At 44.4% G+C, this 18,249-nt stretch overlaps 1 protein-coding gene across 1 annotated transcript; it reads right to left on the bottom strand.

Annotated features, from left to right (window-relative positions):
• Window positions 1–2,936: 2,936 nt before the first annotated feature.
• On the bottom strand, window positions 2,937–11,266 carry LOC115479649. Its single transcript, XM_030217707.1, has 3 exons — window positions 11,098–11,266; window positions 6,563–6,637; window positions 2,937–3,922 (listed from the first exon to the last, which is right to left on the bottom strand). The coding sequence occupies exons 2-3, from the start codon at window positions 6,597–6,599 to the stop codon at window positions 3,354–3,356; spliced, it is 606 nt and encodes a 201-aa protein (XP_030073567.1). The 5' UTR covers window positions 6,600–6,637; window positions 11,098–11,266; the 3' UTR covers window positions 2,937–3,353.
• Between the last annotated feature and the right edge of the window lie 6,983 nt (window positions 11,267–18,249).

The raw sequence follows: 18,249 nt of genomic DNA, 5'->3' as shown, positions 1-18,249 counted from the left end.
GATTGACCTTCAAGTGCACTCAATCTGCAGCCCCCCATTACCTCTCTACCCTCCTCTCCCCTTATGTTCCCACCCGTAACCTCCGCTCTCAGAACAAATCACTCCTATCTGTACCCTTCTCCACCACCGCTAACTCCAGACTCCGCCCCTTCTGCCTCGCATCACCTTATGCCTGGAACAAACTTCCCGAGCCCATACGCCATGCGCCCTCCCTGCCCATTTTCAAGTCCTTACTCAAAGCCCATCTCTTCTCCCTTGCTTTTGGCGCCTAACCACCTTCCCCATTCATGATACCTACACTGACTACATAGTTTGTTACCTTTAGATTGTAAGCTCTCTTGAGCAGGGACCGTCCTTCCCCGTGTTTAAACTTGTACAGCGCTGCGTAACCCTGGCAGCGCTATAGAAATGCTAAGTAGTAGTAGTAGTAGCCCTCCTGCGGCTTTGTAAAAGGGCACCTAAGTGTCCTTTTGCTTTTAGGCATTCCAGTAGTGTTTGTTTAGTACAGATAGTTAGTGATCTTTCTGAACATCCGGCAGAAGGTACTTTCACTTATTACATTCTGTATCTCTAATTCACATAATTTTGGAACAACCCCAATCTGTTGTGGTTCTGCTTCATTCCTCTCACTCCCTGTCAGAAAGAACCCAAAACCCCCAGCGACTGTTCCCACAATTTCCAGTTGTGCTGGATACACTAACTCATAAATAAGACTTTGTTGATTTCCAAGATTATATTTGCAGTTTTATTACAGGAAGAAAATATAATTTTTTGTTAATTAGAAAAGGAGGTGATTACATGAAAGGGAAGCACAAGGTCCAAACACAGCTAATCTATAACCGGGGTGGGCAACCACGGTCCTCAAGGGTCCCAGTCAGGTCTTCAAGATTTCTATAATGAATATGCATGAGATCTATTTGTATACAATCGAAGCAGTACATACAAATCAATCTCATGCAGGGGCGGACTGACAGTGACCTGGGCCCCTGGGCAGTAAAGGTCATTGGAGCCCCCTGGCCACTGCCTGCCGCCCTCTGCTGTACCACTGCCTCCTCCCACACACTACAGCCCCTCCCCTACTGCTGTAGCTGCTGCCTCAAGGGCCATGGTGGTCTAGTGCCATTTTTGGGGCATGAAAGAACCACACTTTATTCTGCCCACTGCCGCTACTCTGTCTGGCACCGCCATGTTTTCAAAATGGCTGCCGAGACTTCCTGTGGTAGTCTCGTGGGTCTCAGGAGTCTCGCAAGACTGTTGCAGGACATCTCGGCAGCTGTTTTGAAAACACGTCAGCACCAGGCAGAGTAGTGGCAGTGGGCAGGAAAGAGTGGGGTTCTTTCCTGCCCCTGCAGGGGCCACTAGACCACCAGGGCCCTTCAAGTTGAAAATGGGGAGCACTCAGTGAGACTTGGGGGTTGTAGTGTATGTGTGTGTGTGGGGGGGGGAGATCCTCTAGGCCCTCAGGCACTGCCCGGTTGCCCGTATGGTCAATCCGCCCCTGATCTCATGCATATTCATTGTGTAAATCTTGAAAACCTGACTGGGTTGTGGCTCTCGAGGACCGTGGTTGTCCACCCCTGATCTATAAGACAATCAGCTTTAAAAGATATCAAACCCAATACTAATGATTTGTAACATTGCAACAGAGGAACTGATGACAGAAAAAAAACGAAAGGCCAATCCAGTCTACTTAGATATTCTGTCTACACTGCTATGGCCACAATCCAGTAGCCAGCCAGAGAGAGGGTAATTCTAGAACAGAGTTCCTAGAATTAGGCACTGGGAGAAGTCTGTTCTAGAAAGGAAAGTAGGTGCCTAGAATCTTTTATAGAATATGAGTGCAACCAGGTCCCAGCAAATAGCTAAGCTCTGGAACTTGTTGCCAGAGGATGTGGTAACAGCATTTAGCAGATCTTGGTTTTAAAAAGGTTTGGACAAGTTCCTGGAGGAAGAGTACATAATCTGCTATTAAGATAGACAAGGGAAAAGCCACTATTTATCCCTGGGACCCGTAGTATGAAATCTTGCTGCTCTTTGGGATTTTGCCAGGTAGTTGTGACCTGAATTGGCCACTGTTAGGCTGTTAGGAGCAGGAGACTGGGCCTCCTCTCTTCCTTCCCGTTCACATTAATTGATTTGATTTGCTTATTTTTTATTTTTTGTCTATTAGATTGTAAGCTCTTTGAGCAGGGACTGTCTTTCTTCTATGTTTGTGCAGCGCTGCGTATGCCTTGTAGCGCTATAGAAATGCTAAATAGTAGTAGTAGTAGTAGTAGATGGACCATCAATCTGACCCAATACAGCAGTTCTTTTATATATATATATATATATATATAAGTAAAAAAGGCCCGTTTCTGCCTCTGATGAAATAGGCGCTAGCGGGCACGGGACTCCCTTCTCCTCCCCTTACGCTAGTCTCCCTGGTGGTGTAGAGGTACCTGTTCAGTCGGGGCAGGAAAGAAAGAAAGGCAGCTTGAACTCTTGGCGGCCATTTTGAAACTCCGAGAGCCGGACTCACACACGATGCAGCCGGGCAGCTAGCAGCAGCGCTCCGGGCAGGAAAGCGGGGGCTCTTTCGTTCCTGCCCGAGCAAACAGGTACCGCTAGACCACCAGGGATAGTGGCGTAAGGGGAGGAGAGGTGACAGGGGGGAGGGAAGGTGATGAGGGGAAGAGGGGGCGACAGGGGGTGGGGAAGTACCTTTAAAGGGGCGGGGTGATGGGGCGGGGTGATGGGCACGTCCTCGGTGGCTGCGATTTGTTGGAAGGGGAGGAGTAGGGAAACACGCTCCGCGTGTTTCCCTACTGCTCCCTGTGCGTTCATTTGCCTTGTTGTGTACGTGTTCCACCCTCGACATCATCACGTGTGACGCGAGGGCAGGGCATGAAGACATGGTGAGTGTTGTGGCTTCACCACCATGAACTTACGAACCGGTGTGTGAGTGCCTGCAGTGACGTCAGTGTCCTCAGAATGTTGAGGGTGTGTTTTATTATAGTAGATATATATCATGGAGCTGCTGTAAGCGCTTGTGTTTAAATGCTGTAAATATATGTGTAACTTATAGTATTCTTTAAGTTAAGGGCATGAAAGTCCCGCCCATACTAAGCCCAGACTCTGCCTATGAGTTCTGCCTACTTGTAAAATACCCAATATGCAAGATAGATGTGTATATACAGAATATCATTTAGATAGAATTTTAGCATTTACACATAACATGTCCTGGGCCAACCAGTGTGATTGAACAGGACAGGAGACGCTCCTAATCAGTTAAATCTCTCTGAATAATGGCCCCCCTCTGTTACTATGATAAGCACAAGCACACACACATTTTCCTCTTTTTTTAGGATTGGCTCCTAACACATCAACCATGGTTTGCATTGATTGGCCTTCATCGAACTCAGCAAGGACTTCAGGCGTGCTACGGCTGCAGCTGGGCCCTCCACCACATCCATCACTCTCACCCTCCATGGGCTCCAGACACAGTTTTCCGTCAGGGGGCTGATCCACTTGGGCGAATTTGGGGGCACCCATGCAGTGTTATAGCCATGATCATGCCAAGTCTTCCGCAGCGGGTGGTTCACACCGTCAATCTTCTTCACCTTGCCCACACGGACCTTAACTTTAAGGATGACACGGTGTGCTGGGATCAAATTCATAGGGTAATGCCGAGCATGTCGGATGTCTGTGGTCACATAGACCCCACGTCCTAGCATGCCATCTGCAGAAGGTCTGAAGCCCGTCTGGAAGATAGACATTGCAGCCTGCTCACTGGTTCCATGGTACATGTCATAGAACCTCTTTCCCGCAGCCCGGCGCACCAAGACATGGGCCCTGTCATCAACCAGTTTGGAGAAGGGTCCAGTGTCAAAAAGCTCTGGAGCCTCAGCCTGGGGGACATCAGCGAGGGTGGAAGACAGAAGCACTGCACAAGGAGAAAGACAGAAGAGAGAAAGATGCACACTTGTGTATATTATAATGACCATAATTCACACACCTACTGATCACAGATGACCGACACCAGCATTCCTGAGACACTCAGCAATCTGGCAAGGTGCTATTAATAAAAAGAAAAAGATGTAGCTTGCCAGGTGACTAAATAATGGTACTGCATAGTGTTGCCAGACCTAGTTTTTGCTCCGCTCGCTGCCTGGGGATGGAGGTTCTCTACAGGCAGCACTCAGAATCCTCAGTGAATGGAAGTATCTTTCATTGCAATCGTGTCACCTACTGGCCAAATTTAGGAAACACACATACTGAGTCCAGAGTGGGCCAGGATATCTGACTTAGGGGCCCTTTTACTAAGCCACGGTAGTGCTAATACGCACTAAATCAACACTATCCTTGGAGTAGCGCGGCCGCCTGGCAGCAATTTCGAAGTTGGAGTGCAATGTTCCCATGGTAGAAAATAATTTTCTATTTTCTGCCGTGAGGGGCATTCCTGGCAGAATTTGGCAGCGCAGCCACATTGCCGCGTGTTGCCTGATTACTGCATGAGTAGCATGTGAACCCTTACCGCCAAGTAAATAGATGGCGTTAAGGGCTCAGGCAGTAAATAGTCGTGTGCTACTGTTCATACTAGTGGATGGCCATTTACTGCCCCATTAAAAAAAGGCCTTCTTCCCAGCTGCTGTAAAAAAATATTTCATGTGTCTAAACTAGCGCAGGCCACTTTTTACCGCAGCTTAGTAAAAGGACCCCTTAGGACTATCACTGCAATGCTGAGCAAGGTCTAGAAGCTGGAAAACCGAAGGGGAAACCTAGTGAATTGCAACTGGTTCCACTGCCCAAGAGATGCTGGTTCTGACTGAGCTGGTAGCCCAACGATGCCAGAAGAAATTGCCAAGTCAAAAAATAAAACAAGAGTAAAGTGTCAGAACCAGTACTGTGATGAAACCTGTTTTGAAGATGGGCACAAACTTTAAAGCCCCACTCCAGCCATGGAAGATCTCAGGGTATAAAAAAAAGACCTGGGTGGGCCTGCTGTGCTCTGTGACTCCCCTCTCCAAACTGCTCAGTTCTGAGATAAAAACTAAGAAGTCAATAGTCAAACGATTTAACCAGAAATGGCTCTTGGCCAGTAAAATTGCTTGTTCAGGGATAACCACTCATTTTCAGTGACATTTAACTGGTTAGTCTCGCTGAAAATGTCCAGTTAGTACCTAACTCAAAACTGGCTATTTTGGAGGCGTTTCGAGGGTGAAGTCAGCATTTTTAACCACCTAGAGGGCCCTTTTACTAAGCTGCAGTAAAAGGGCCCTATGCTACTGGCAGCGTGAGTTTTTGCGGCATGCAGAGTTCCCATTTACCACAGCAGGTAAAAAAGTGGAAAAAAGACATGGCTGTGTGGTAAGTTCTCACATGCCGCATGGCCATTTTGGGGAAGCACTTACCACTACCCATTGGCCTGAGCTAACCCGTAACACACACTGCGCTACCCGAGTACTGTCGGGTAACCCTTTGTGGTGATAATTTTTGAAACCTTCCAGCAGCCTGGAAATGCTGCACGCTGGGGGTGGGCTGGTGGTAGTTCCGGGTTGCCATGGGGCAAGCCCATTGCCGCATGGCAACCCTTTAGTAAAAGGGCCCCTTAATTTAGCAGTTAAATTGGACCACATCAAAGTAAGTCCTATCTTTATGTGGTGTCACTTATGCGGTTAAGTGCTGAATACTGCACTTAACCACATAACAAATAGTTGGCCACATAAACCTAGATATTCAATGCCAGTACCCGGACATGGCCCATCATTGCATATCTGGGAATAACGCCAGTGGTGGCTAAAAAATGCTCACCGCCACCGGTTGAATATCAAGCACTATTGACCTCTGCACAGAGACACCACATGATGGAGCTCAGGATGAATTTTTTCCTCATAAGTCAGACGTGTTCTTTTTATTCTGTAAACACAACCTGAATGGTGTGTTCCATTTTCACACTGCAGAATAAAAAACTGCATCTGCCCTCAATAAAAAGGAAGGTGTGCAATGTATGACTGACTGTAGAACCAGTTCATTCTAATAGTTAATGCTGTTCTATTGAGTTTCTTTCGCTATTTAATTGGTTCAACAAAGATATCTTTAAACTAAAAAAAAAAATTAAGGGTCCCTTTTACAAAGCTGCGGTAAGCCCAACGCGGGCTTACCGCTTGCAATTCTGGGACTACCGCCAGCCCAACGTGGCCGCTGGTGGTAGTCCCACCCCAAGTGTGTGCCATTTCGGGGGGAAAAAGAAAAAACCCCAAATGACTTGCGTGGCAGTAACCTGGCGGTAAACGGGCATCCCAGCGTGCTGCCCAGTTACCACTAGGTTAGCGCTGGAGATCTTATCGCAGTAAGGTCTCCCTACCGCATGGCCACGCGGTGAGCACTATCTCACCGTATGGAGTTTATGGGGGTTTTACTGGCTGCGGGAAAAAGGGCCCTGGCGCTAGTGCAAGGCCCTTTTTCATGCACTTTGTAAAAGGACCCCTCAGCAATTAAGATGTTGTTTTAACCAGTGGAATGAAACAAAATCTGAACTGGAAGCTCTGAGTTTCATAACTCAGATGTTGAAATGTTAACTTACCAAACAGTGCAAAGACTGTGGCAGTCAGAGGTGCCATCTTCACACTTATGCTTCAGGCAGGAACAGCAGAGGGATCTGGGACAAGATAAGAAAGACATCAGCAAATATAATGGAAACAGTTCTTCTAAAGAGGGTAACCTGATATCTTTTTAATTTTCATATTGGGCCCCTTTTACCAAGTGATGGTAAAAGGGGCACTGCAGTGGCATTGGCGCTCAGGTTTGCCAGGTGCCGAGGTCCCCTTTTACTGCTACCTGGTAAAAGTTTTTAAAAAAGATAGGAACTGGCTGTAAGAGGTGAACACTTGCCATGCAGCCATTTCCTGGGGGAGCCCTTACTGCCTCCTATTTAGGAGGCGTGGAGGGGCATAATCGAACGGGGCACCCACATTTTCAAGAGGGCGTCCTTGCAGGACGGCCCCGCGAAGGGGCGGGAAACCCGTATTATTGAAACAAGATGGGCGTCCATCTTTTGTTTCGATAATACGGTCGTGGACGCCCAAATCTCAACATTTAGGTTGACCTTAGAGATGGTCGACCTAAATGTTGAGATGGTCGACCTTACAGATGGTCGTCCCCGGTTTTCAGCCATAATGGAAACCGAGGACGCCTATCTCAAAAATGACCAAATCCAAGCCCTTTGGTCATGGGAGGAGCCAACCGGGCACCCTAGGGGGCACTGCAGTGGACTTCACAAATTGCTCCCAGGTGCATAGCTCCCTTACCTTGGGTGCTGAGCCCCCCAAAACCCACTCCCCACAACTGTACACCACTACAATAGCCCTAAGGGGTACATGTGGATACAGTGGGTTTTGGAGAACTCACATGTACCACCACAACTGTAACATGTAGGGGGGATGGGCCTACCTGAAGTGCACTGCACCCACTAAACCTGCTCCAGGGACCTGCATACTGCTGTCATGGAGCTGGGTATGACATTTGAGGCTGGCATAGAGGCTGGCAAAAAAATGTTTTTTATATTTATTGGGGGTGGGAGGGGGTTGGTGACCACTTGGAGAGTAAGGGGAGGTCATCCCCAATTCCCTCTGGTGGTCAACTGGTCAGTTCGGGCACCTTTTTGAGGCTTGGTCGTAAGAAAAAATGGACCAAGTAAAGTTGGCCAAGTGCTCGTCAGGGACGCCCTTCTTTTTTCCATTATTGGCCGAGGGCTCCCGTCTCTTAATCAAGCCCCAGTCCCGCCTTCGCTACGGTGCTGACACACCCTCGTGAACTTTGGTCGTCCCCGTGATGGAAAGCAGCTGAGGACACCCAAAATCGGCTTTTGATTATGCCAATTTGGGTGACCCTGAGAGAAGGACGCCCATCTCCCGATTTGTGTCGAAAGATGGGCACCCTTCTCTTTCAAAAAGAAGCCTGATAAGGGCTCTGATGCTAACCCGGTGGGTAAGCCCCTTGCGCTAGAAAATGTATTTTCTAGTGCCAGAGTTGGCGTGCGGCAGAGGCCAGCGATAGGGCTGATTTGGTACAAGCCAACACGGCGGTATCCCTACTGCCCTTTAGTAAATGAACCCCATTATGACAAATATCCTTCCTAAAAATATTTTTTTTAAGTTCACATAATTTTAGTGTATTTTTGATTAAAACTACAATATAAACAACACTAAAAAATATAAAGCAAGAACTATCATTAACAATATAACCAATAACCATTACAGTGAGATGATGGGAAATGTGAGACAAGTATTACTATTGAGTAGAAATCAGAGACAAGTATTACTATTGAGTAGAAATCAATATTTAGAATCAAAAGCAAAAAAAATTGTTTTAATACAGTTTTTATGAATACAAATAGTACTTCTGTAGAAATGAAAATTGTAAAATGAAAATAAAACTGAAAAAGAAATACTCTAATAGGATACACATTGGAAAGGCAATTGGAGGCTTGATGATTTCAACTGATATATACCTCTTGGTACATTCAGCGGCTTTCCATTCATATCCATGAATCATAGCAATAATATGCCACCAAAAGGTAGTATTAAGCAAAGATTCAGTTTTCCAATTTGAAAAGATCATTAGTATTGTAATAGGTAAGACAATATATAGTAATTGAGGGATCTTTTTACTAAGGTGCGCTGAAAAATGGATTGCGGTACTGTAGGCGCAGGTTTTGGGCGCGCCGATCCATTTTTCAGGGCGCCTATAAAAAAGGCCATTTTAAATGTTTGATGAAAATGGACATGTGGCAAAATCTAAATTGCCGCGCAATCATTTTGGGTCTGCAACATTACCGCCAGCCATTGACCTAGTGGTAAAGACTGGTGCGCTAACCGGGCGGTAATGACCTACGCGTGTCATATGCTACTTGGTGCCTGTCTGATATGCGCTTCCGAAAATAAAAATTATTTTTCAGATTTGCGCATATCAAATACGCACCAAAAATGAAATTACTGCACGAGCCATGTGGTAACCGGGCAGTAACTCCATTTTGGTGCATGTTTGGTGCACATAGACGCTTCCACAGCTTAGTAAAAGGGCCCCTGAGATTGCCATGTATCTAATGGTTTGGAGAGAGCTACTGATGTAAATAAAGTTATAGAGAAAGTCACATCTTCATTTATAAGGAGAAAGTTTTTAATTTCTGCCCATATAGATGTCCAGAAAGACAAAATCAAGGGGCAATAATATATCATATGATTTTAATCCACTTGTGATGAGGTGCAATGCCAACATTTGTCTTCATGTGAACGACTAACCTTAAACATTTTATGTGGGGTCCAAGTGCTCTATGAATTAAAAAGTACAATGTTTGAGTGAGGCTGGTGGAAAGAGTGGGGCTGTTAACACAACAGAAATAATTTTTGCCATTCCGTGTCAGTACTAATCCAATTGGAATCTGCTTTCCATTTTGTTTTGAAAGACAAACTAAGAGGAAACAATTTCTCATTTTCTTATAAAATAATGAGGTAGTGTGACCAAGTATAATGGCCAACTTATAATCTTTTTGTAGATTGGAAATCAGATTAAAGTGTGATATATTTGGGAGACCTTTTTTATGCTATGTTGTAATTGTACCCAATTATAAAATTGTGTGATTAAAAGGTAGTATGTCTCCATTAAAAATTGAAAAGATACAAATGAATTTTCAATAATAATTTGATTTAAGGACCATATTCCACATTGACACCAAAATTTCCAATATAGGGTATCTTTTACAAAACCGCGCTACTGATTCTCGGTCCAGCAAATGAGAGGAAGCCCGTTCAATTCCTATGGGCTTCCTCTCATTTGCCACATGAGAATTGCTAGCAAGACTTTGTAAAAGAAGCCCATAGGCTTTTATTATTTATCATTATTTTGGTGTTACGACAATATGGATGCAGTCAGACTGCCAACAAGGAGTTAGTACGGTCTTGTCTTGTCTAAGCAAGTACAACAATAAGTGTAGATCTTATGGGTTCTATAGCAGAGGAAATAGTCGAGAGTTTAGCCACCAAATTTAAAACACAAGCTGATCAGAAGTAAACTTCCAACACAGACGGAAAAAGAAAAGGGCACGTTTCCATGTAACACAGCCAGCTGCAAACTATGCCAAAACATTTCACAAGACCCCACAGTCATTCACAAAGGAAAAATATTCAACATAAAGGACTATTTTACATGCTCATCTTCCAATGTGGTATATATCATTCAGTGTAAAAAATGTAATGAAGGATGCTATATTGGAGAAACAGGCCGGATGCTTAAGACAAGATTCAATCTGCACAGACATCACATGAAAATAGCCGGTGCCAGTCAAGCCCCCACCCCTGTGGGCCAACACTTCACAAGACCAGAACACTGCACCAGTGATTTCACAGTAAGAATACTGAAAGGTAATTTTAAAACAATACAGGAACGTAAGACCTTTGAAATAAGAATGATTGAATATTTTGACACACAACAAACAGGACTTAATAAGGATCTGGGTTTTCTAACCCATTATAAACCATAAGCTGTATTTCTCTGTTTATTTCTCTGTTTATTACCCTCCTCTCACCTACCAACACCCATTCTGTTAGAATATCAATGAAATGCTTTGATGTCCCCATGCATACCCCCACCCTCCCACCCTGTCAGACTGTCAAAGTAATGCTTTGTTGTTTCTCTTATATATACTTCCTGCTACCACATTTGCTTATTTCCGATCTGACGAAGAAGGGCAACCTTCGAAAGCTAATCAAGAAATGTATTAAGTTATGTCCAATAAAAAAGGTATCATCTTATTTTCTTTTCCATGTTTTATTTTGTTTGATTTCTATTGATAACCTTTAAGAGTGGACTAACACGGCTACCACACCTCTCAGCCTGAAGAGGAAAACTGACCCAGAAAGGAAAGGAGGACAGTTCAGTATAAGCTTCCAGACAGGAGAATTAGGACCACCAGGGACTGGAGTGTGAGATGTAGAAGCTGTAGGACCAGTGGGATAAAGAAGAGGTTTAAAAGTGAGAGAAAGTTCCCACCATCCTGTACACATCCATTATACTTTCACTTCCTTTTTCTTTACAAAATTAAACACTGAGCAGAAGACTTACCAGAGAGTTCACTTTTCGAGTTCACCTGTCCAGAGAGGCACTGAAGGAGGGAGATCAGATGCACACCAGGATTTATGGGTCCCTTTATATGCACCTTCCACCCACACAATTTACCTTTTCCACAGAACAGAGAGATTTCAATCTGAGGAAGGAAGGTGACTAAGTCAATATCCGTGGGACCATGTGTTCTTTAAGCAGACTTGACGATTAACCCAGCCCCAGCAGATAATGTTAAAAGTAAACTGAGGCTTACAATGAAAGTCTCAGCTCTCACATGTGCATAAACCACCTGTTCCTCTTCACTACACAATTCAAAAGGCACACTATTTTAATTTCCAATCCTTAAGATTTATTAACACGAGGCTCTATATGCTCTTTCTCTCTCTTCCTCTCTTGTTCTCTATAATATCACGTTCAATGTTGATTTAAATCTTGAATTGACAATGAATGTGACTGTTGGGCAGACTGGGTGGACCACTCATGTCTTTGTCTGCCATCACTTACTATGTTACTATGCTCTCTCTTCAGTCTCTTGCTTTTTCTGGGAGTGCCTCACGTTTTCAAGTCTTGAGAATCTGTCTCAACTTGAGTCTCTGCTGGGATCCTCTCTTTCTATCCCTCTTTTGTCTCTCTGTTTTCACACTCTGTGTCCCCCAAATCTCTCCTTCTATACTTAGCCTATATCTCCCGCAGTCTTGACCTTCTCTTTCCTTTATTTATTTGTAGCATTTATACCCCGTTCTTTCCCGCTCAATAGCAGGTTCAGTGCGGCTTACAATGTCTGGTTACAAAGTATCCCTGAGATAACATAGTTGTACAGAGTAGGACAGAGTATCCCTGAGATAACATACACCTTACAGATGTCTCTCTGTTCTCATTCCCTGTCCAAGTGTGTCTCTCAGCTTCTCTCTCCATTCCTCTAAGTCAAATCAGTATTCAGCCTCAGCTTTTCCAAGTTTTTTTTTTGGCAAGGTGGTTCCCATCTGTTCCTTTGGGTTTCCATGAAATTGTATTCACAACCTACTTGGCTCTTCCCCCTTTTTATATCCACTTAAATCAATTCCTTTAACCCAGTTGTTGCAGATGTATGAGATAAATGCCAAATCAAAACCAGCCTGAACTGTCCCTGGCAAAAAAGAAAAAGTAAGAAGGGCACAATAGGGATAAGCAATCTTCAGACCCTGTGGACAACATTCACTCTGGTTTTCAGTATATCTCTAATGAATATCCATAAAAGAGATATGCAAATCTTTCTCATGTATATTCATTAATCTAATATTTAATAAGTAACCACTAATTAATCAAGTTACTAAACCTTATGTATCCTTCTCTTTAGTAACTATCAAACTTTACATCAAATTAGTAAACATCTTTATTCAACATTTTTTTTGTATTATATTTTACCACATAGTGGTAAAAAATGTTGAATAAAGATGTTTACTAATTTGATGTAAAGTTTGATAGTTACTAAAGAGAAGAATCTATATTCATTAGAATATCCCAAAATCCTGAGTAAAAGGTGTCCATGGGAACTGGAGCTTGCCAAACCCTAGTGTCCACATCCTCTGTGGCTGGCATTAGAGATGGCCGCCATTGGTTTTTGCCGATAATGGAAACTAATGGCAGCCATCTCAAACCCGGCCAAATCCAAGGCATTTGGTTGTGGGAGGAGCCAGCATTTGTAGTGCACTGGCCCCCCTCACATGCCAGGACACCAACCGGGCACCCTAGGGGGCACTGCAGTGGACTTCATAAATTGATCCCAGGTACATAGCTCCCTTACCTTGTGTGCTGAGCCCCCCAAATCTCCCCCAAAACCCACTACCCACAACTGTACACCACTACCATAGCCCTTAGGGATGATGGGGGGCACCTACATGTGGGTACAGTGGGTTTTGGGGAGTTTTTGGAGGGCTCCCATTTACCACCACAAGTGTAACAGGTAAGGGGGATGGGCCTGGGTTCGCCTGCCTGAAGTGCACTGCACCCACTAAAACTGCTCCAGGGACCTGCATACTGCTGTCATGGAGCTGGGTATGACATTTGAGGCTGGCATAGAGGCTGGCAAAAAAATGTTTTTTTTATATTTTTTGGGGTGGGAGGGGGTTGGTGACCACTTGGGGAGTAAGGGGAGGTGATCCCCTATTCCCTCCGGTGATCATCTGGTCAGTTGGGGCACCTTTTTGAGGCTTGGTCATGAACAAAAAGGGTCCAAGTAAAGTTGGCCAAATGCTCGTCAGGGACGGCTTTCTTTTTTCCATTATCGGCCGAAGCCAGCCATCTCTTAACCACGCCCCCATCCCATCTTCGGTACACTGCCAACACGCCCCCTTGAACTTTCGCCGGCTCTGCGATGGAAAGCAGTTGAAGCCGGCCAAAATCGGCTTTCGATTATACCGATTTGGCCGGCTTTAGGAGAAGGCCAGCCATCTCCCGATTTGTGTCGGAAGATGGCTGGCCTTCTCATTCGAAAATAAGCAGGATAGGCACCTACGTGCATCCAACATGCATCAATTCAGTTACTGCCTGGCTACCGCATGGCTCAGGCAGTAATTTTGATTTTTATGCGTGTCCACTATGCGTGCCGGAAAATAATTTTTATTTTCTGGCACGTGGTGGAAACCAGGCAGTAATTGTCATTCTATGTGCGAAGACCATTACCACACGGTTAATGCATGAGACCTTACCGCTAAGTCAATGGGTGGCAGTAAGGTCTCAGGCCCAAAAGGGACTCATGCCAATTTTTATTTTGCCACACATCCATTTTTGGCCAAAAAAAAGGTGCACTGAAAAATAGACCTGCGTGCATCCAATACACGCATCTACACCAGCACAGGCCATTTTTCAGTGCACCTTACTAAAAGGACCCCTGAGTCCCTCTAGCTGGATATGAGTGAGCGAGTCCCCAGTGGCTGGATATGAGTGACTGAGAGTGGCATTTTCAATATGATGTCTAAGTCCAACTTTGGACATTTTGCTAAAAACGACCAAAATTTAAGTGGGGAATATAGCCATTTTCAAAACAGAAAAACATCTTTTTTTTTTTTTTTTTAATGGCTATTTGCTTGATGTTTTTGTGCTCTGTGCATTTATCTTTTTGGTTCATTAAAAAAAAATGTCCAAAATCAAGCCATTGGGATGTAGGAGGAGCCAGCATTCTTAGTAGACTGGCCACACAGACATCCCAGGAGAGCAATGGGGCACTCTAGGGGGCACTGCAGCGGACTTCAAATAAATGCTCCCAGGTACACATCTCAGCGTTGCTCTTTTATCTTCTCTGCTGAGCCCCCCCCCCCAAAAAACCAAACTGTACCCCACTACATTAGCCCTTATGGGTGAAGGGGGCACCAATATGTGGGTACAGTGTGTTTCTGGTGAGTTTTGGAGGGCTTACAGTTTCCACCACAAGTGTAACAAGTAGGAGGAGGTATGGGCCTGGGTCCACCTGTCTACAGTGCACTGCACCCACCACTGCACTACTCCAGGGACCTGCATGCTGCTCTAATAGATCTGAGTATAACATCTGAGGCTGGCATAGAGGCTGGTAAGTAATGTTTTTAATCACATTTTGGGGGGGAAGGGAGGGGGTCAGTGGCCATTGGGGGAGCAAGGTGAGGTTATCCCTGATTCCCTCCAATAGTCATCTGGTCACGTAGGGCACTTTTTTGTGGCTTATTCATTAATAAAACTGGTCTGGACCAAAACATCCAATCTATAGCCCTAGATGTTTTTGTTTGTTCCATTATGGCAGAAAAACATCCAGATCCCACCCTTAACACGCACCTGACATGCCCCCTTGTGATTTGAATGCACTTTTGATGGGTTTAATAGAAAAACATCTAAAAATTGGTTTAAAAATACCAATTTGGATGTTTTTGTGAGACAAATGTCCCGTTGCAGATTTATGCCACTTTGTGGATGTTTTTTCTCTTTTGAAATGAACCCCTGAGTCTCCATAGCTGCATGTGATAGACTGAGTCCCCATAACTGCAGATGAATTACTGAGATGTGAGTGACTGAGTTCCCATGACTGCAAGTAAGTTACTGAGTCCCTGTAGCTAGATGTGAGTGACCACGAGTCCCCTTGGCTGTATATTTATTTGTTACATTTATATCCCACATTTTCCCACCTATTTGTAGGCTCAATGTGGATATGAGTGACTGAGTCCTCATGACTGCAAATTAGGTACTGAAATGTGAGTGACTGAGCCCCTGTGACTGGAGGTGAGAGACTGAGTCCCTGTGGCTCAATGTGAGTGACTGAGTCCCCTATGATTGAGTAGCCCAGTCCTTGGGGCTTGGAGTGAGGACCGAAGTTCCTGTGACTAGATTTCTATGGCTGAACATGAGAGACTAGTTCCCTGTGACAGTGTTAACTGGCGTTTATGGCATTTTACTGGGGTGAGCTGGAACATGCTGGATGGTCTTGTTGCTCTTTGCCTGTTACCATATTCTTTGAGGATGAAAGGGACAGAGCTGGAGAGCTGAAGTACTGCTATCTACCCTCCCATCACTAATCTGAAAGTAGAAGCAAGGGGAGAGGTGATAAGGATGAAAGAAAGATGGATAGTGAGGTCTATAATGCCCCAGAAAGCAATGAGGTTGATGCTGGCAGGTTAGTGGTGGCGGAATATTGTCCTAAAATGCTCCAGGGACCTAGAATGACTGGATGCTCCAGAGATATCCTCAGTACTCGGATGTAAGACAGGCTGAGGAGAGGCAACCAAATGCTGTATTAAGGGTGAGATCCTGTATAATCATCTCCCCAGAAGAATGGAGAATCAAGTGGGAAGAATACAAAACCACCTTTGGCTGGCAGTGTGGACAGGAAGAGCTGGGCAGATTGAATGGGCCAGCTGGTCTTTACTTACTGTCATCTTCCATGTTACTAAAAATTATTCTCAGTAAAACCAAAGGGAAAGTGTTATTGGGTCAATATTCAAATATAGTGGTCAGCGGTTTTTTAAACATCAGCCCTGGAATTTACAGAGCGACCAGGAAGCAATACCACTGTTTGGATAGCAGTGATAGTCAGTTCTCTCTCTCTCTCTCTCTCTCTCTCTCTCTCTCTCTCGCTCTTACACAGCCTTTTTCTGTCCTAACTTAAACCACAGACCTATACAGATAAGCAGTTGAATATCACTGATCTGCAGAGTTAAGTGCAGCACCCACACTCCATCCTTCCTTTATCCTGATACTGTCACTCCTCTTCCTCCACTTCTCTTGTCTCTTCTGACATGACCCAGAGGTTTAACTTTATTTGCCAACATGAAGATTTGTTCCCTACTTGGGTAGTTAACACTACAGAATCTGGACTACCTTGAGTACAGGGTTCTCCCAAGGATCTTTCTTATGGGAACCAAGTAACATGGAAAAACTGTTTTCGTGTGCAGCACCCAGTGGACCCAGATATCAAGGGACTTGTACATGACACAGGACTGTTCCATGTCCAGGATAAACCCAAAAATGTGAGGATAGATATTTAGCAGGGCAGCTGTTGATCTTATCCAGATAAGATATCTTTAAATAGATTTTCAGTCTATTAAATCAGATGATGATGACGGCAGAAAAAGACCTGCATGGTCCATCCAGTCTGCCCAAGACAAACTCATATGTGTATACCTTACCTTGAATTTGTACCTGTCCTTTTCAGGGCACAGACCATATAAGTCTGCCCAGCAGTATTTCCCGATTTCTGAATATGTGATGCTGAACTGAAACAGATAAGCTATTTTTTTTTAAAGTCAGGAGCACTATTTATGTATTTCACCCAAACAGATAAATTTATCTTGATAGCAGTTAAATATCACTGCTATCCAAAGAACATTTGGCCCCATTCCCATTAGAATCCCCCCCACCCCCACCCCTCCTGTACTTAAATAGATAAAGGTTTGGTCATTTCTCAACTTGTATAGTATACATTTCGCTGTTTGCTAGTGAAATTGTTTTTAAATAGCACTTGTGTGGTGAGTGGGGAGGATCCAGCATGGCCACAGTGAAATGCTAATGATCACCATGAGTTTCTTACCTGAGGAAACAGAGATTTTTCTGCGATATGAGGACATGAAAAGGCGCCCAGTCGAGCAAACTCTCTAGGTCCACTAGTCCACAGCTTATTGGCCCAATTCATAAGTTTGTAGCTCATGGTGGAGTTCAAATCCCGCTGGAACAGAAGAGTCCTTTGGGTCAACTGATACGGGAGGAGGCGAGCTTCATTCCGCAGGCTCAGAAACATCCCTGAGTCTGGATAAAAGACCGCCCCCTCCGCAAACTAGAGCAGCAAGTTCCCCGGCTCTTTCAGTGCAGTGCTCGATACCTGAGAGAGTGGGAGAGGCTGTCGAGCAGGTATCAGGGTGGCAGCTAGGTTCTGCAGCTGTGCCCACTGCCGCTGAAGATCAGACTAGAGCGGAGTGTGTGGATTTTCCACAAAGTTCTATTGACCGAGAACATGGTGTGGAGATGGGGGGGACTGATGTTGCCTGTAACTTACCGATTTCTCTTTTTAATAAACTGAAGACATGACTTTGGAAGTTATTTGGCTTTCAATTTCAGACTTCTTAATATTCCAAGGGTCATAAAAGTACCACCAAAAGTAATGTTTGAGAAATATTGACTTGAAACTTCAGAAATCAAACAAAATACAAACATCTCTATTATTCGAGTGTATAATGTAATATATGGTAACATATATTAAATGTTTTTTTCCTGGGGCTCTGGGGTGGCTGTTCCAGGGTTTTGGTGGATGCTGCTGGCTGGAAAAAGGTTTAAAGTTAGTTTGGGAATTTTTAATGGAGTTATCTGAAGAAAGAGTGAGATGTTTCTTAAATATGGTTTTATTTTTCAAGGAATAAACCATGATTAAGTGGGGATTGTACTATAAAATGTTCCTTGCTGTTTTGGGTACAAGTCAGGTTAAAATTCTCTATATAGGAAGTTTTGCAGTAACTTTTATAGGGGGAAAGGACAGCCAAGATTCTAAACAGATTTAAAAAAAACCCTGTCTTTCTCTGACAAGTTGATTGGTTGAGTGATGTCAGATGTTCCTCTAGGGGGGGGTGAGTTGCCAGGGAGACTGCTGGGCAGATAAGGAAATTCTGGGAAAGAAAAACGTATGGTGTATGTCTGTGTAATGTAAGAGAAAACAGTATATTT

Source organism: Microcaecilia unicolor, chromosome 11 (genome assembly GCF_901765095.1).
Source record: "Microcaecilia unicolor chromosome 11, aMicUni1.1, whole genome shotgun sequence".
Taxonomy (NCBI): domain Eukaryota; kingdom Metazoa; phylum Chordata; class Amphibia; order Gymnophiona; family Siphonopidae; genus Microcaecilia; species Microcaecilia unicolor.
Note: the sequence above shows the minus strand (reverse complement) of the source record. Positions and strands in the feature narration are given on the sequence as shown.

Excerpts from the sequence above, each read along its gene's own strand:
- LOC115479649 (XM_030217707.1), bottom strand. The coding sequence starts at position 6,599 with ATGGCACCTCTGACTGCCACAGTCTTTGCACTGTTTG. Across the intron at positions 3,923-6,562 it reads CACAGTCTTTGCACTGTTTG|TGCTTCTGTCTTCCACCCTC; the intron begins GTAAGTTAACAT and ends CTCCTTGTGCAG.